The 19705-nt window shown below is 43.0% G+C and overlaps 1 protein-coding gene across 8 annotated transcripts in view; it reads left to right on the top strand.

Annotated features, from left to right (window-relative positions):
• MACROD2 (mono-ADP ribosylhydrolase 2) overlaps positions 1-19705 on the top strand; it is an 862160-nt gene that overhangs the window by 820205 nt on the left and 22250 nt on the right. For all 8 annotated transcript variants that reach the window (XM_027453320.3, XM_072035275.1, XM_027453322.3 and 5 more), the window contains 3 exons: positions 5466-5543; positions 6187-6261; positions 6861-6971. In XM_027453320.3, coding sequence (XP_027309121.2) covers positions 5466-5543; positions 6187-6261; positions 6861-6971 — 264 coding nt within the window. The remainder of the gene's footprint in view (positions 1-5465; positions 5544-6186; positions 6262-6860; positions 6972-19705) is intronic.

Raw genomic sequence — 19705 nt, 5'->3', positions numbered from 1 at the left:
CATACAGGATATATAATTCCTGTTTGGCCAGCTGTAGTTCTCACCATGGAAAAATCTCAGTGTCCTAAAGACATAAATGATTGAGAAGGGATAAACGGAAAGATACAGCATTTCAAATCCAGGGGAGCTGGGTAAATTGGCATAAATCAGACATTGATGAGTGGCTGAAGTAGACTGACTGGAAGGTCAGTGTGCTCAAAAAGAGGTGTTTAAAATCAGCTCTTAAGTATATATTAAGACATCTGAATGAATGACCCGATTTTCAGAAGTGCTGAGCGCTCAGCAGCCACCAATGAAATGTTTTTACTTTACCCTTGGGCTATGATTAGGCCTGGAAAATTTCAGCCTGAAAAATTTCAATTATAGGTAACTGAGAAAGAACCTTTTTAAATGGAAGAGTTTCAACACCCCCAACCGTAGCTGTGGCTCCGCATGCCAGCTGCCAGGATAACATTTTTCTCTCCCTTGGTTAGAATGATTTCCATGAAAGCAAATTGGCTAACGCAAGCTAAATGGTGTGGTGGTGGGGGGTTATTCATTTGTTTTTATTTTCAACCAGCTATGTAACCATCAGCATCTCACCAAATGCCTGTTCTCTTAGCACCCTGGTAATGGTCAGTGTGAGCTGTACGTGATGCAGGTTACTCACTTTTCCTTTCAATCTGACCTATCTGTAGCGTTGTGCATCCAGACAGGGTCAAGGCCATAAACTACTCAAGAGGTATTTCTGCTTTACCATTCGCCTGCACAGGCAGCTGCAACAGCTGACACTAATCTGCTTAGCTGGTTTATTTAAATCCTACTTATTTTTAAATATTAGCTGACCCGAAGCCATCCAGCTGCGCTCCCGTCAGTCCGACCAGCACCTACTCCTTGCAGCTCCTCTCTCCTACCTTCAGCTGGGCAGCACCTTCTCCTGGGAAGGGTCTAACTGAGACTGCCAGGTTTTTCTCAGTGTTTTCCTTACCCAGTGCCCCACGCAACGGGCCCTGCCCTGGCGGCAGCAGCAGGGTGCCCGGTTATCTTACCAACTGCACCTTGAATGCCTCTTGTGGACAGAAGGGGAGGTTAGAGGAGATGCCCTCCTGGCAGCTGGAAGCATGAGCGAGTGGGAGTGTTACCCGCTGGACCCCACCTGGGGAGATGAAGTGCCTGCTGCATCACCTGAACACTTGCAAAAATCTCTCTACAGGTTGTTGCACCTAAAAAGGTCTGTTTTACCAAGCCGTATAAACTTGGGCTCAAATAAATCTAATCCGTCATAAAGATAGATTAAAATGAAATCTTGGTGGATATAAAAATAACATTTTAAAGTCAAAGCTCAAGAATATCTCCCTAACTTCTTATAAATCACCATTTTATAGTACTTCATTTTAACACATTTTCCTCGGTTTATGAGGCAAAAGAATACCCTAATCATGTGGCAGCCTCCGTGCACACCATTACCTGTAATTTTAGACGCCTGCTTGATTTCTTTCACTCTGGAAATATTCCAGTCATTTTTCACAGTATCATGCTTAAAAAATAAAATGCACTGAACCTTCTTCTTTCATAATGGCCAGCTTTTTCCCTCTTTAATCGTCTTACAGCTCCCTAAAATGTGGTGATTTATCTATGCTGTGTGCAGGACCCAGGTGTGTTGCACATTAGAAATGACTCAGTAAATAAGCCATACAGAGAGTAGCTGGGGAAGTGAATTTTAAAAGATCATTAAAACCACTTAACATTCAGATCTTACCATTTCTCCTCTTCCTAAGCATTTGCAAAATTTTGTTTGAGCAGTGTTGCTTTGTACAGTCAAAAAAAAAAAATGACATGGAAAAACAGTGGGGTTTATGCAGTCTTTATACAAAATAGTGTTTGATTATTGGCAGGAAGGGTAGGATTGATAGCTTATTGCAAGCTACACAGTTTTCTTGGAGTTGAGTTCAACATGCAGTTGGTGTATTAGAACAGTAATATGTGTGGTGAGTATTCTGACCCTCTTAGTTAATGTCCAAATATTTTCTCCAAGAGTTTTTAAAGGCTGGGGTTAATTCCCATGTCTGTGTAGCCACACAACCCCACGAGATAGTTGTTTCAATACAACGGAGGGGTGCAGAGCAAGCGGGGTCAGAGTGAGCCTCCTTACGTGGATACTGCCACTGCAGGTAAAGCAGCCACCAGGTAAAAGCAGGTTTGAAGGAATTCATGGGTTTTACGCTCAGATGTTCACAAGCACTTCATTGCTTTATGTGCAGTAGATTAAAGTGGCCTATCTTCGATTTATTTATGTCACTAAATGTCGTGCTTGGTTCATTTGTTTGTGATCAGTGATGACACCAGGAACCGTGCTACAATGCAGTATCAGAAGCACTGCTTACTTTCAGTCCCGCCTGGTGGAATGCTGACCCTTTACAGCCCCAAAGCAAATGGTGCCCCATGTACATCACCAAAAAAATAAGCATACTTTGCTGAGAAATGATACCCTCACTAGGGTTCTCTGGTGCAACTTGACAGGTGAATAGCTGTGTTAGGAGATGAATGACACTGCTTGATACCATTTATACCACTGCTTTATACCATTTAAAAAATCGGAGTTAGTTCCTAGCCATTTGGTGATGAATGAAGGCTGTAGGGATGTCCAGAGTTTGTGCGGACATGGGGTCTTTTAGGACTATCGTACTGGCCTAAGCCCAGTTCTGTATGGCTCCAGAGGGCTAAGTCAGCACAAAAGACCACCTCTTCCTGAGCAATACTGCTACTCTACTGAAAACTTTCAAAGAGAAACTTGTATTTAGTCAGCATTTGTGGGATTCCCACCACTGCTTGCCAACTGAAACAGATGCAGCGTTCTTGCCTCATATCCAATTTGGGACCAGCTTTTATTGACCCGTGCATTTAATCTTAAATTTTTCACTCTTGCCTGCCTGAGATTTTCTTCATAAATCTGGGTTTATTCCTTTGCTTTATTTTATTCTTGTTAATCCTAAAAGTAAATCTGTCTTTGGACCTTTTGGCTTGAATATTTGATCTACTATTTGCATTTGAAAAGAAGAAATCTTTGATATGGTCTTGACCTTAAAGATTTTGAAACTCAGAATCTACATGCTAATGCAGCTACTGATCTCTCCTGCTGAAATAGGAACCGCAGGCTCCTTCAACGAGGCAGCAGCTCCTGCCCGTGTTCTGCTTTTTTCGGAAACATGCTTGACAAAAAAGAACACGTGCAAAATGAACATTTTATGTTGCCTGGAATAATTTTGAATCCTGTGCAACTGAAATGCTTTCTCGAACCCTGGAACAATTAGGAAACTCTTTACATCCAAAATGAAAGTTCAACATTAAATTGCAATCCCATAAGAATAAACTGTGCGCAGCCAGGTACGGGAATGTCTGAAGACGGGCCAAACAGCACGGATGGTCTGTTGCTGTGGTGCCTAACGCTGGCACTGAGCACAGCAGTAGGGTCAGACTTCCAGCTGTGCCCAGGGATGGAAGTGCAGACAACTCCTCATGCTGCACAAGAACTGTAGTTTGCCATAAGCTATTTGGTGCTGCACGACGAAAAGCAATGTGAGGGGGCACATACATCAGCGAAGCACAAGGCTCCTTAAACTCCATTTGTTGCTATTGACCAAGGCGCGTAATTGTTCCTCTGATGCTGCAGATTGATTTTTGCATGAAATTGGAGTCATTCCTCATTCTGGGAGGAAAGGTGGCACCTATGGACTGAGATTAAAGGCACAGGTCTGGCAGTATGAAGTACTATGCAATCAGCACTGGATAAGATGTCTCTAAGAACCATATGGGACAGAGGAGTGTGCACCTCTCCCACCCCCAGCAGGTAATATCACACTTTTGGCTCTTTGAAGGGCCCTCGCTGCAAGGTACTTAAGGAAGAGGACTTCTGAGTCCGTGTCAGTCAGTAAAGTACCATTTGCAAACATGCAACTAAATCATACCAAAAAAAGATTATATGAATTCAGAATAGAGGGCTAGGGATGGTACAAACCTTGGCTTGCTTGATATCCCGCAGGCTTTGTCAAAGACTTCAGTGAAGCCAGAATTTCACTCGATGCATTTAAAGTTTGTTTTAGATGTTGACAAATTCCCTGAAGATTTTTAGTGCCTTTCCCATTGAAGACCAAGAGGTCCTTCAACTTGCTTTTTGATTAAACTTGCAATTTGACGAGATTCTAATTTATTTTTGCACTGATTCAGGCTGATAGGGTAATCCCTTGTAACTCATAGCATGATGTGGCATCCTAGTATGAAAGGGCCAGCACAGTGGCCCAGCTGATAGCAGTGCTCAGCATTTTAAGTCCACAGTAGGGTAGAAAAAAAAGTGCAGCAAGGGCAAATTTTAGCAAATTGTACATCAGTGAGATATTCTGCTTTCAAACTTGGATTTATAAACTTATTGTCATGCCATGAGAGAAGTAAGAAGCTGTGCAGGTAATTAAATATTTGCCTTGGGGGATTATTTGCAGTTAATTAAAGCCACACACTTTCACTGCATACCTTTTCTACAGATTATTAAATTTGGATCAGATGTTAACAACCCAGCTTTCTTGCTTATCCATCAGAGATTATTCTTGGCAAGTTTCAAGAAGAGAGTTTTACCCAGGCATCCTTTGGTATGTTGTAAGATCTGCTCTGCCATGTGATAGAAAGGGACCCTCTAGAAGTAGTGCCATGACAGAACTGTCATAAAGTAATTTATTGTCATGCGCTGTAGGTCTTTGCGTGCCATAGATCACTAGGGAGTGGCTCTGGTCAGAAAATGTTGTTTGACACACAAAAATTAATGCCCGGTGTATACGAAGACCACAGATAGAGTGTAGGGGCTGGATTTATACTGTCTGATTTAAAACCTCACTGTGCTACTGGTTCAGAGTATGGCTTTGGGCGCTTCATTTGCTAGTCTCCCTGAAAGCAAAAGCAGTCTTGGCCATGATAACAGCCTTGGGAGTTCTGTCATCTAGTGAAATGAGGCCAGGATTTGCAGTGGGATTTATAGGACTTAATGTTTGTCAAGCTAGGGAAAATACAGCCACGAAAAGCACTGGTATTGTTATTATTATTTTTTTTAAAAAAGTCATTCTATTTATTAAGTAGGTGGTCCACTGTGTTTCTCCTAGCTTTGTGACACTCATTTCATTAGAAATAAAAGTCTCAGTAGCACTTCTCATTTTTCTTACATATCCTTCCTTGACAACTCCTTGTCTAAGGTTTGTACCGCAGGCCAGAAGCTGCTCAATAAGTGTACGGCTTCAGAAATCGGTTTGAATAATTGAGACCCACGAGTATGCTTTTGTAGTGTGCGAGTCTGTGGTGAAGCAGCAGGAAGTGCTGTCCGAGTATCAGAATGCCAAGTATGAACCTCGCACCTAAGGGGCCACCAGTGTCTGAGGAAACAGCTGGACTTTTCCAGCACAAAAACCGCTGCAGGACATGTGTTTGTGTGTTTGCTGTTTCCTCAGACTCCCTGAAAGACTCCAAAGGCGCGCAGGAGAGTGACCCAGCACATCCTATGGGGTGCAAGCAAGATCAAGCCGAAGGTAAAGTTTTCTCTCAACATTCTTTGAGACACAGATAATGAACCAGTTGGGAGCCTTAGTTCCTCCAGTTACAGCATCCAGTGGGTTTCAGCCTGACCTCTGCTGCCTCAGGAAAATGCTGTCAGCAAGCAGAGGTCCCATGCCACACAGGCCTGGTGCAGTAATTGTTGGCGTTGCTGGCAAAGACACATCTCCAAGTGCGTGGGCTTCTAACCATATTGATCCAGAGGGCATAGCATTGTTGTTGTTGTCTTTTCCTTCCTTTCCATTTTTTGTTTTCCCTCCCATCATCATTCTAAAAGCCTGTGGGGTGATTCTGTTCCTTCTGATAAGCTGACCAGCAAGCGGGGGTGCTTTGCAACAGCTCCTATGAGAACCAGTGTGTAGAGGCTGACCTACAAACAAAGGAAAAAAAAAAATTGGTTCCAGGTCAGTTGTGACCAGACGTTGAACATCCTTAATGCTTAGTAGGTGGTATTTTCATATATGAAATAGTTCTAACATTGTTCATTTAATAGCAAAAGGCATTTCATGGCTGAAGAGTTCGATGCAGCATGTTAGGTTCGTGCCGTGCCTGCCAAACCTGCTACTGCATGCATGCAGCCCTCGCACTGATGTCATTTTCAATCTGTCGTGCTAACAGGACAGCAGGATGGTGCTGCAGAGGAGGAGATGAAAACTGGGGCAGATTCCCAAAGCTCCTGCATGGAGATAGAAGGTACTGCATATGCATCACACTGTTATTGCTCAGATCTGAGCAGTAGTGTTGAAATTCCCTTTTGTTTTCCGTGCTTCCAAGAACAAAACTGTGGAGCTGAATCATCTTCTGGTAACCCTGACTTCAGCCCAGAGCAGGGGAGTAGCTGTGGGTTCTCAGTGACATCGGATGGCTTTTTAACGACTGCTTCCATTAGAGAAAGAAGTGAACACTGTGTGTTTTGTTCCTCTCACTGAGTGCTGGAGCCCTGTAAGTTCAGAGCACAGAATGCTCTGTCCGCTGACCAGTAAAACGTTGGAGTACTTGTGCCCCTGGGCTTGTGATGAGTCCTGGTGAGGGATGATGCTTCAAGCTAGTCATGGGAGGCTTTTTTGTGCCCAATCCTAGAAAGCTCAGCATATTGGAGGGTTGAGGCCTTGCTCTCAACTACTGCCCTTTGCATTTCCCCGAGATAGATAGTGTATCTGTGCTCTTGAGGGAAAGGATCCTTTTCCTTTTCCAGTGTTTTTAATGGTAATCTCTCTAGTGTATGTTAATCCTTTTATACAATGTACATTCTGAAAAGTCTTAGTGTTCATCTTTTTATCAAATTTATTCAGAGCCATTGTTGAACCAAGAAGACACAACAGAAGAGGAGAAACCTTTGATTCCCAATGCAGAGGAAAAAGAAAAAGAAGGAGGAGGAGGAGCACAAGTAGAAGAAGAGGAAGGTAAGGTTGCTTAAAAAAATAGAATGAGATAGGGAATTCTGCTGGGCTCACATTCTGCTTTTCTTCTGCTTGTCAGGAAACATGGTAATAGCACGTGTAGAGGGATTTATTGAAAAAAAAAAAACAACAACACACCAACTTCCATATCTTTGAGTGTTGTTTTGATATACTGGATGTGCAGTCATGTAGGAATATAAGTGCAAGAAAGTGTACAATCAGATTCTAAAGTTATTTAAAACAAGCATACTTCTCATTATTTTTTGGTATTAATGTGCTGATTAAACAACCAATTTCTGTTCATTTAAGTATCCTCTTGATCACATTCACTAGAAGCATCAAGAATATTTACTATAAATAGGCATGCAAATGAATTGTGAGGCCATTAATAGAGATTTAGGTAATTAACTGAAACCAGTAATTCTAATAAAGAAACCAATATTTGGAGCGGGAGCACAGGGTCTTGCTGAAGCAGGATTTTTTTTTTTCCGAGAGTAAAGTATTTAAATCCTTAGTAATGCTTTTGTAAAGAAACTTAGAAGTTTAATTTTCTGTGTTGGATACTCTTCTGGGAGCATTACATTCAGTTCACCATTTGTAACAGCCATGTGGTTATGTAAAAAGAACATGTTATGTAAATAATTCTCTAATTGTAAAGTCACTGCAAGTTAATAATTATATGGTTGTCTTCCGCAGAACACGGAGATTAATTTTATAGTTCCAAAATAAAACCCAGACATGATTTTTACTGAAAATTCAGGTCAATACTAACTGCATTGTCCTAATTATGAACTCCTTTTCCTAGCCACTTTGACAGCAACTTAATTGCAAATGTGTGTTAGTAATATTGACACTTTTCTTCACAGCAAACCCCAGTTAATAGAACTTCTGTTCATATACAGCTAACCAGTATTTCTGCTCTTTTTTTTTTTTTTTTAATTGCCTAGCCAAATTAAGACTAATCACATCTCTTTATTATCAGTCATGTTAATAGTATCGGGTTTGTGCCATATTACTGACAGTGAAAACAGAATTCATGTAATCCTTACTTCAAATCCAGGTATATGGTATTGCTCTACTTCAATTGCAAATCCAGGTTATGTAATATGAGCTCACTCTGATTGCAAATACCAAAGTCATTATGTTAATTTCCTTCTAATAGAAATTATTTACATTTTATTTTATGCCTCATCAAAAGCAAGTTGGACAAAATGTACTTTCATTATTTGTGCATTTCCTTCCCTTTAATACTTGAGTGTCCCCTACAGCTAGTGGCTGTCATTTAGTTCTCAGTGGAGAGATTGTATTTCACCATCTGTTCTACCTACTATTAAAATATGCAACATTAAAGAAAAGAAGGTAATGTCAGAAAAGGGTTGTTCTTGGCACTTTTCCTTTTCCTGCCCCTGAATTAAAAGGCTCAGGTACTAAGTAAAAGGTTCTTTCCAAACATTGTGGAACGTGTTCCTCCAAGGGGGCTCAGGTATTGCTCTTGAACAAGATCAGTCTGATCCAAAGCTTACTGAAGCTCATAGAAAGACTCTCATTGATTTAAGTGAGCTTTCGATCAGCTCCTTAATAGGAGGAGATGCTGTGCTGAGTCTACGTGCGGGGTAATGGCACTTAGGTAACTCCACGGATACTGTGTTTAGCTTTTTCTGAACATACTGGCTTTGTGTCAGAGAAAATAAATTGGTTTGGTTTTTGTTGTGTTGTGGTGGGTTTGTTGTTGTTGTTTGGTTTGGTTTTGAAAACAAAATGAAGTTAAGTCTTTCCCTTGCATTGTTTCATTCTTACACCCACAAGAACATACAGGGGAACCTTCAGAGCTATTCTTGTCAGATGCTTCCCATTCTGTGGGCACATTGTCAGCCATGTGAGATTTGAAAGTTTGCCACGATGCAAGGTAAATCTGGACAAGGAGCTGAAAAAACAGAAAATCAGCTGAAGTTCAAGCTGATAAAATAATACATACTTCCCAAAGAGAGTCTCTTTTTAATAGGAAGAGATTACGGGGCATAAAACAGAGATATAACAACATTTCAGGTAACCCAAGTGCTATCACATAACCTAATTCTTTGAAATTGTTTTCCAGCAGCATCCACAGTACATTTGGTGTACAATAAACCAGCATATTTTTGCATAAGAACACTTGGAAAAAAGCTGATGTGGGGCTGCAGTTCCCATTAAATAGAAATCCGGTCATAAAACTGAATCCTAGGTGTCACAATGGTGGTTTTGACCTGTATTAGCTCTACATGCACAGCCTTGCGTAGCAACTACTGATCTGTAGCTATCTGCTCTCTCTGTTCTACATCTGATTTTTTCCTGTTGTGTTACCGAGCTCATCCTGGAGCGAGGGGTATCACGTAACTGCCTCTCTGCTCTCTCTGTCTCACCGGGAGCCATTAGATGAATGGGAGTCCACTGTGACCTGTGCTGTCCCCAGCACTGGAGCTGTGGAATCCACTAAATTGCCAACAAAGATCAAAGTCCCTTTCCCAACCTAAAGCTAAATTTCTGCCTAGTTACTGATGGTGGCTTTGAAGCCTGCTAGATTTTTTTTTTTCAGTGATCTGGTTTTCCTTGGGGAAAAAAAAAAAAAAAGTCTGTTTCTTGATGGTTTAGAGGCGTGTCTCAGTTCTCACAAACTTCTGACAAACTGTAGGTGTGCGGCTGATCAGCTCATCCATGTGGTGTTGGGGATTTTAGGGCTTGCAGGGTCCTTTCTTACATAGCCCACGTGGCTTCACAGCTCCAGGGTGACTCCATAGCCTGTAGTTTTACCGAGGAGCCGTGGATCCTGGCGCTCCCCAGGTTCTGGGGCGCCGTTCTGGGACTTGAAGAATCCAAGTTTTAGCAATTTAACTGCTCCATTGCCAGCAGAATGAAGTAAGCCAGATTACCCTGAAGAATGTAACATTGTAAAGCACTGTGTGTGTTTCATAAAAACCTGGTGCGGCTTTTTCCAAAATCAGTAATAAAATACAGCGTGTGCCAATTATTCCCTATTTTCCTACTGTAACTTGAAGTTATATGTTATTAGGGAGCACCTGAAGAAAAAAGACCAGCTAAGATGCCTTTTCTGTTATTTTCCAACTACTATAACGCACCCATTCTAGTTCACAAAAGAATAATGAAAATATGTGTTTCTTATAAGATTAGGGAATATTCTCAAATCCCTTTATTAAAAAGCAGAGTCAGTGGTGATCGCTGACCTAGTTGCTGACTAGGGAAGTGTACGTGTTGTTAATACACCGCTTGGCAGCCCCTTTATACGTCCACCTAGAAGTAGTCCTGTCATGCTGTAATGATCACGTGTTCAACATTTAGCTGCAGTTTTGCTCAGCTCAATTTTTCTAGGAGACAATTTCCAGCATGTCCGAATATGTAGCCATTTGCTACTCGAAGCCTCCTCTCCCTTCAAGTTCTGTTTCTCTGTTTGATCATCTTCTGTATTTAGACTAAAAAATTTTGTCCTATGCTGCTGTTTGTAGGATTACTTGGGCTTGGCTTGGCATTCTTTTCCCCCTAAGAAGCAATTTTCACATCAACTCATTTCACAGCTTTGTTCTGACCACCAGAGCTGTGGGAGAAACCCTGACCTGGTGGCAGTGGGCAAGAGGAAAGTGGTGAAGCTATTCTGCCACTTCTGCATGGTTTTGGTGATAGGCTGGTTCATGCCCCAGATGTGTGGCTGGGCGGCATCCTCCCTGGGAAAAGAATATGTTTATTTTCCTCTGGACAAGTCCCGAAACACAGAAGCAGGTTATTGCTGAAGCACAATCAAGCATCAAAGCGCTGTAATTAATGCCTATGAAAAAGATATTAGTGCCCAGGGATTTAGCTTAAGAGCAGGACACAGCCCATGCAATTAGTCTTTCGGTGTGTAGCTGCTCCCCAGCCTTTCTGAGTGCTGTGTGTAGGGGACTGCAATAACCACCTTGGTTGTGCATGACCCATGTGATCCTAAGGCAGGCTTGGGAAGGGACCAGAGGGAGGTTAACTGGTTTAGATCACGTGCAATGTACACGATTTCCTGCAGTGCCAGGCCTTTGGTCACTGCCATTTAATGTAAATTTGAATTCTGCCTCATTTGCTTAGCTAAGCCTGGCTTTGTTCAACCATCTTTGTTAAATGAATAGATAGGTACCTTTGTAGCGACCATGCCACCCGTTCTTCACTTAACTGGATTTCCAAGGTAGTTATCCATCTGTACTTTAGCAAAAGAGATCGTTTGACAGCATGATCTTGGAGAGAATTAAATATTCAGAAACTTCAGGGAGAAGAGCTCTCCATGTTTTACAGTTTCATTTTCATGCGTTTATATGATTTTTACATGCATTGGTACAGTTGCAAATATTGTCAAAAGAAATTACTTTCTCTGATGTGACATTGTAGTTATAGAGAAACAAGGTACTTGAGAAAGATCTTTTGAGATGAACCTGACATCTTTATTCTTGAGTCATGGCAAGCATAACTGCCTTTTATTTCTTAACCAAACTTCTCAGCTTCAAGTGGAGATGGATGGGACATCTTAGAAGAAAAAAAAAAAAAGAGAGAGAGAGAGATGTTAATAATCTTCTGTATGCATCCTTAAAAAGACATACTTTGTTTTGCCTGGGGAGACAAGAATGCAGAGATATTTGGAGCGTGGTGGCTGCTGAAGAGATAGTTTAGAGGCTCCAACTCCTTTTATTCAGGTTCCCTGAAAAAGAAAGGAATAAGTATTCTGATTCAAATACACAGTGCACAGGTCTTTGATAATGACCCACACTGAATGGGTCAGATGACATTTTATGTGCTGTTGCAGAATAAGTCTGACCATAAATTTGGAATATATCTTAAAAATCTGCTTCTAACATGCATTGGTAGATGGCCATGAGAAAAAAAAAAAAAAGTACACCTTTGGGCCCTTTGCAGAAACGCTGATTGTTCTGGGGAAGTAGAAAATTGTGAACTGGTATTTAAACTCACGTGTCTAAAGCTGAGCTAGAGATAGCAGACTGTTGCAAAGAATGTCACTGGAATTAGTTGGAGGTATGCGGTAACCAGATTGTCACTGGAACACCAAAAAAGTGCCTTCATCCAGGGTGATATCTTTGGGGTTTAAGAACTCTCCCTTTTTACATGTGTTCGTTTTCTGGGGAACTTTACAAAAACTCAAAGTGTAAAATCTTGAGCAAGGGCCATAACTGTAGGCAGGGAAAAGAAACCTTTCAGCCTAGCCAGAGGTTCCTTTTGGAAGGGGAGGGGTCACAGGCTTTTCTAAGTTGGCAAACAGTATGTCAATTGTGATGAATGCACATAAAATGTTCTGCGTGGTTCTGGGGTTGGGGTGGCTTTGTTTAAATGCCTCTGAATGCAGGTGAGGCTGGCGTGCCTGCGAATGGCTCTGCGTGGGCATCTTCTGTGCTCCTCTTGCGTGTTGCAGCTTGGGGGAAAGGAATGCTTTTTCTGGTGCCTGTGGTTATATTTGCGGTGGCTTTGTCAGTGCTGAACTGGGAGGTCTCCAGGCTCCGAGACTGGGTGCTAAGAACAGTCGCTTCAGTGATGCTGAAGGATCAGCACGATCAGTAGGAGGAAGTGTCACTCGCAGGCTGTCGTGACCAGCAGTGTGATGGCTTTCTTTTTTTTTTTTATTTATTTTTATTTTTTTTCATTTCCTAAGGACCGTCTGGTGCAGCAGAAGAGCTGCACCACATCGGGCAGCACACAGTGCTCCAAATGATGTTCTGATGTTCCTTCCCTCCTCTGAGAGGCTGCAAGCGGGAAGCAGACCCCTATGAGCCTTCCCGAAGGGTGCTGCCTGGGCCGTACTGAGCAGTACTGTGTACTTGCAGGATGGGGTGGTTATTATACTGTCAGTATTCTGCTCCAGATATTGATTTCAATCTCCTGGGGGGAAAGAAGTCTTTTTTTTCTTTTTTTTTTCCTGCCACAGAAGGAATCTGTTTCTTTTCATTGCTCTCCATATATCAGGTACTAGCCTGAACAGGTGGTGCAAGATCAGTTTTAAGTTTTAATTATTTTTCATCTCTTTCAGTTACAAATGATATATTTTTTCTGGGTGCTCTTCTAAGAAAAAGTGGAAAACGTAAGGAATTTTTCAGCTTAAACATTTTGCCTGCTGTCACGGTCGCTTTATGTTATCAGGCGTGATGGCAGGGTACAAGACAAAAAGGCAACAGGAAAGAAAAAAGAAACAAGAAAATGGACCGCTTTAGCAATGATAGTGTTTAAGGTTTACTGTGTGTATTTGATTGCTTTCTTCATGTCATTTTCAGTAATCAGAATAGAAATACTATTATGAATTGGCAATTTTTATTTCATTTAAAAATATCATCTCTTTGTTCCTTCTGAAAGCATTGGCAGTGTGGCCTTTGTTTGGTTTAATTAACTCATGTTACAGTACTGAACTGAAACACATTCAGCGTTAAATCTAATAAAATAATTTTAGAACTCTTCCGTATACAGAAAATAAAAAGAGAAAAGATTAAATCCTCTGAGAAGCTGGAGGAGAAACTGGATATTTCTAATGGCATATTTTTGAAGTGCCGTTTACATTTTATTTTCATGGTAAGAACGACAAATTAATATAAAGTCATAAAATTCCACTGAAAAGCAGGTGCTGTGAAGTCATTCTAAGTCCTCATATGTTTATAATATTATTACATGATGTTGCATGTTTTGTACTTTTGACATACAAGGCTTAAAGGGCTTTAAGAGGCTGATAATGCCATTGTCGTGTATGAAAACTGGAAAGATAATGCATATTTCATGTGGTTTTCAAGTCTGCTAGTCCTTGGTTTTAGCTCAAATCTCCAGAGAAGCAGGGCTACCTTATGCAAATGAAGGACGTATCTCTTTCAAATCATATCAAATGGCATCCGAGTGACAAGCAAAAGGAACACAGGAGAGATTTCGACACCCTAGAAACTTTTTCCTGTAACGTAAGTGAAAAAGGAGAGCTCGCTGACCAAGGCCTGTGGTTTTACAGATGGCATCATAGTTAATGATGCATCTGGAAATGAGGTGTAGCACTTTCAGAGAAACGGTACCGTTGTTTTAAATGTAATATACAGCTCCAGAGGGCTCAGTCTGGGCAGTGGGTTTCATTCCCATTTGCAGCAATAGGAATTTCAGGATTAAGTAGAATAGATCCACCAGGCTGTTTCAGTGCAGTGGAGGTATGCAAGTAAGAATTTGATCTCTCGGGAACAAATGTTAGGTTCCCGTGCCCTGCGTGCTACAACAGGAGGCTTAATTTTGTTATGTAACGATTCATTTTGGACTCTGACCTTTAATAAAGTTTGTCCGTGACAGGATGTACACAAGATCCAACTGAGATGGCTTTTGGAAATTCTGTGCTTCCCCATGCTTTACGTTGTATATAATGTACAGCAAGCAGAACGTACCATGCTGCTCAGGTTGTTATGCTGGTTTATGCAAAATAAAATAAAATAAAATAAAAACTAGCAATGAGGGTAGGAAGAGATGATCTGGGAGGGCTTTTTTTTTTTTTTTCATTTTCATTTTGAGTACAGAATGAGAATGAAATCAAAGAAAGCATCGTATCTCCTGAGATGAAAAGGTTCCCTGGTTCCCTCGGACATTCTTGTTTGTTTTAGGGGGGTGGATGTATTGTCCCTTCTTCTGTGTCAGTAGCTTTATCACTGTAGTTGTGCCCAGCGGTGTGGGTGAGTAGTTTACCTGTGTTCTATTATCAGAAGGGAGGCATTTAACCATTTTTCACACTATTGGCTGGGTCAGGAGACCTTCTTTTTGATTCAGCTCTGATCTGTGTTTTTCCTCTGCACGACACTGGCTCTGCCAGGGAGGTACACTGGCTTCCTAGGTGCCCTGGTGCCCTTGCTCCTGGTGCTTGGGGAGGAAGGCTGGTGCTGTACAAGGAGGGACTATTACACCAGCAGGGGGAAGATATGCCTACAGCTTGTCAAGTGGAGACTGCAGTGATAGGGCCTGACCCAGACTGAGAGTAAATCTGCCTCTCACTACTGCTGGCCAGAGCAGGAAAAATCCCATATGATATTATTCATATCTCAAAGCGTTATCATTTCCTCCTACCCCTACATATCCTCTTCCTTTGTGTGCTTGTTACCCATAATTTTTAGGCAGCAGGCTTTCTCTGCCCTCACCTTTTCCTAATGCAGTCAGCAGGTGAGTGTTCTCTCAAGCAGATCTCACCATCTGGAAGAGTTTTCCTGCACTTGGTTGGCTTTCATCAAACTTCACCTCCAGATGAGCTTGAGGTCACTGCTGCTATACCTGGCCCCTGGTGTTAGCCCAGCAGCCCGAGCTGACCCAGAGTCTCGTTGCTGTGAATTATCTGCCAGGGAGGAAGCTAGCTTTTGATCTCTCCTCCTACATCTCTGTGGCTGCACCCATACCTTAATCGTGCCATAGTGGTGCCTCAACATATTGGTGTGGGATTGCAGCTGTTTGGGACTTCCCTTTACCTTATGGAAAGTTCAGCTTGTCCTTTTTTGAGTCTTCTGTGAGCTCCAAAGACCCTTTCCTGGAGCACTGCTGTGTGCTGTGAACGCATTTTAATCTGCAATTAAACCAGTGCGGCAAAAAAGGTGTTCTGGATGATGTGCTTCAGGTTGCAGCTGTAGACAGTCTGTGGGAAATGGCAAAAGCAACCCGTTTTCTGTTTGAGAGGTCCAGGCAAAGTACAAAGAGTACGGAATAGCATTGTCTTTTACTTTCCCTTACATTTGCTGGGATGCCCAAATCAGTCACTACCCGATTAACACTGTTCTTTCCTCAAGCATTTATTTTTTTTCCAGATTCAGATTTTCCTTGTGCTTTCTATCCTAAGTTTGAAAATCCATCACTTTCCTCAGCTGGCAAATTTCAACCGCAAAAAGCCCTTCATTATTGTTCCACTGGTGCAGGATCCTTAGCTTGAAATGTTGGGACACATAAGCCTTTTGTCTCATTATTCCGTAGAGTGGATGTGTAGCCTGGTTTGTTTGTTTTTTCCCTCAATCACGAGTGTGAAGGGCATAGCTCTGCCAGCAATCATAGCTACCACAGAGGCCAAAACCTCCTTTATTCCATTTACAGCATCCTGTCAAAAAACACTTGATACTTACATTACTTGACAGCCCTTGAAAGACGGCATGTTTACACGTTCAGCATTTTCTCGGCGGAGGAAATAAGCAGTTGCTTACAGGCTCTACCTTTCTTACCTGGACTGAAAATCAGTTAAACTATGTTCTGGATTCTGAGAAGAAAAAGTCAATAATCTTTTCTCAGTGCCCCCTGGTTACAGCTAACAATGGTATATAGTTAGGGGGTCAGCACGGCAAAGTCACCATCTCAGTGGCTGGAAAAAAATGAGAATCCTGATTTGTGGCCAAATCCTATCATGGTTACAAGGTATTTCATCAGTTAAAACACATTCTCTGGGTGTGTTTGTATAGTCTGTCAGCCTGAAACGTAGCACAAAAACATCAAATGGGCACAAATGGAGATACCTCAGGTGCTTCAAAATAAGATGTCACTGTGCTGAAAAATCGGTATCTAACTCCAGCAGCTCGATTCAAGGAAATTAAATTGCCTGATTCTTCCAGCTGTCCAGGCAACGAGGAAGATTAGCAGAGAAGCTCACGGACTAACCGGGGAGGCAGTCAGCAAGGCATGTCTTAGCATCTCTCCCTCTCTGGGGTGCAGGTACCCGAGCGTGGCACCTCTGTCAGCCAAAGATCCAGCCACCAGTCCGGAGAGGACAGAAAACTGAGCAGGACTTGCTCTTTCAGGTGTAGAACAGCTGTGCTGCTTGTCGTTGCGCTTCTCCCTGAGCGTCGAAAGGACTCTATCTTAGACAGCATTCACTGACAGCAGCCCATCATGCAAGGCAAGGGTGGAAGGGGCTTTCTCCCATGGCTGCCTTGCAGGGATCTCTGGGACACAAGGGTCAGGGATTGAGTCCTTCCAGCATGGAGAGGGACTCAAAAGCGGGTTTGTTTCCAGCCTGCTCAGCAGGGTATGAGGCCAACAGTGAGCACCGTCACTGTCCCTCTCCCTTGCTTGCAGTTGGATGCTCGTGGCCAGGAGCTTTGAGTGGCTGCTGTGCTCTCATTGCAGTTCAGTCGCTGTCCCTTCCTCTTGGCTTCTCACCTCATGGGTCCACAACTTCTTGGCCTTGTCCCTGCCAGCACACCCAGTCCTTCCTGTGAATGTCTGGAACTCATCTCTGCCTGGTTTCATCAGCCTACAAAGTCGGGTCTCTGACAGAGGCTAGAGTTGTCCTCTCATTTTCTCTGGCCTCCTCCAACGGACAGCAGATCTTTTCCAGTTCCTCTTACGTGACTGTAGATAACAACTCCCCCTCTGGTCTCAGAGTGCCAAAACTGTCATCCTCTGTGGTTTTGTCTGTCTCATCTCTCCTTCTGCCAAAGCAATAACTACCCAGCGCATAGCGAGTACAGCTATTATGGTCACTTTATGCAATTGCTGTTTTTGTTGATGCTTGTCTCATCCCTGATCTGCTTGCACAAACCAGTGTCCACGCTGGATGGATGGCTCAGTAACCCCACAGCACTCCACAGCATCGAGGGCCAGCTGGAATAGAGCTGCTTTTCAGGATGGTGTCCAGAAGTTCAGGTGCTCTTTTAGTTTAGTTTTGAATCTTCTGGTCCTGCAATGCTAGCAAGCTTGCTCAAAAATGGAAAGGAAGAAAAAGGAAAAAATCCTCAAAGAATATTTCTAATCATGCCTGCTTCCAGCCTTACATAGGAGGTAGAGGGGAATAGATTTTCTGGATGTGTTTCTGCTTGCAGCTCCAGCTGGCTCTTGAAGTATGCGAGCATGAAAAGCAGATGATAAGTACGTATATATCCGGTACCTATCTAAAGGAACCAAAGTTATCTTAGAAACTGATATATACAGAGATTACAGTATCTGCTTGTGAAACCGTTCCCTCTGGCATTAAATGCAGCCAATGTTTAACAGTACTGAATAAAAATGTGACAGTTTAAGACACAGCAACTCTTTCCAAATGAACCTTCAAGGAGAACCTAGGGGAGAAAAATGCGTGTTGAGATTTGGCCAAAGAGCAGGGCTAACACCATTTGTTCTTATCAAAACTGCTGCAGCATATTTAATGGCCGCAGGTAGTCAGGGCCTGGGTTTTCTATCTGATCTTGGAGACAGCAGTGCTGTGTGACGCGTTAGATTATCAGTACTGCTTTCATGTGTTAATGAGGTCTCCCACCCAAGGATGCATATAGCTTTCTCTTGTGCAGCTCGTGAATCAGACTGGATCACAGCGCATGGCCGAAATAATTGGAGAAGAATGCATGTGTGGGAGGGAAAGAAATCAGCTGCACATCGTCGCATCCCAAGGCAAGAGTTAGCGAAGTGCTAACTCTTTTTTGGCACAGGTTTGGTCACAGCTTCTGGTGTCAAAAGCAGCTTGCTCTTTGCTAGCCTGCACCTGTAGTCTGCCGTAGCCCCATCCAGCTCATCTGAGAGGAGAAGGCAGGGGAGGGCTCTTCATTTGGAGTGCCCTGGCGCTTTTGCAGCTCATGGCTGACAAAGCCATTTAGTACAGAGATAGCTCAGATCGTGCTCCGGTGTGCGAAGTTTGCCCTCTGAATGCTGTGATTTTCTCTAGCCAGTCTTGGAGATGGGAAAACACAGATGAGTCGTAACCGGGCCTGAAGAGGCTGGAGCACATAAGCTGCGTGCCATATTGATGAAACACCTGGGGCATTCATTCTGAAACCTAAATGCAGGCTGTTCACCTGGATTGCCAAGTACAACAGAAGCTTCCTTCTGGCTGGCAGGGTGGTATTAATTTAAACAGAGCACCATCTGCAGGGCCTTGGAGAACAGCAAATTGGAGGGGAGAGGTAGGGAGGTCGCCGGGAAAAGTCTCTCTGCGATCCGGGGGCCTTGCTGCCCCCATCCATTACCTATCACTTCTAATTAGCAGACGTCTCTCAGGGAAAACCGCTCTGATTCACTTTCTTGCGGATGCTTTCCTTGCTAAGAGCTGTTGTTTTTGCTGAGCCTCCTAAGCTTGTTTTGCAGGCTTTCACTGGCATTCGGAGCAGTAGTGGTCTCGGTGACCCAGTAATTAAAGGAGTCCTGTACCTCCTCGCCGCAGAGAGCTGCCCCTTTGTCCTTTCTCTTTCTTCTCCCTGCAATGCCACTACCAGATGGTTGGAGATTTTTCACCCTTTCAAAAGCCTCGTGTTTTTCCCATCTCATCAAGCATGTCTCAGCCTTGCTTAATTAGCTTAAGGCTTTTCAACCCCCCTCCTGGCTCCCCCTGATTCACCCCCCAGGAGATCAGTTAAGGACCTGAACAATTTCAATAAGGAGCTCGGAAAGCAAATCCTCAGAGGCTCAGCATAGCTGCGGGCGGATGTAATACCAGTGTCGGGGATCGGTGGTTTGTTCTTTCTTCCCTCCCTTCCTTCTGTCTGTCCATCCTCCCTTCCATCCTTCCCCCTGTCCTTCCTTTCCCACCCTTCTTTCTCAGAATATTCAGGGATGCCCCTTGGCTCTTGGCAGCGTTCGGGAGCCTTTGGTAGCTGGTCGCGCTCACCCTTTAGGCCGGTGCCAGAGCGCTGTTGCTTTTCATCTGTTTCAATTAGAAAGTTCTGTTCAGGGCCCCCTGAACAAAGGCCAACATAATTAGCTAACCAGTGTTAAGAGACTGTTGGGTTGGAGCGTTTTGGTTTAGTTTGTTTTGTTTC

This window comes from Anas platyrhynchos, chromosome 3 (assembly GCF_047663525.1).
Source record: "Anas platyrhynchos isolate ZD024472 breed Pekin duck chromosome 3, IASCAAS_PekinDuck_T2T, whole genome shotgun sequence".
NCBI lineage: Eukaryota > Metazoa > Chordata > Aves > Anseriformes > Anatidae > Anas > Anas platyrhynchos.
The sequence above is the reverse complement of the archived record's forward strand: the minus strand, read 5'-3'. Positions and strand labels throughout refer to the sequence as shown.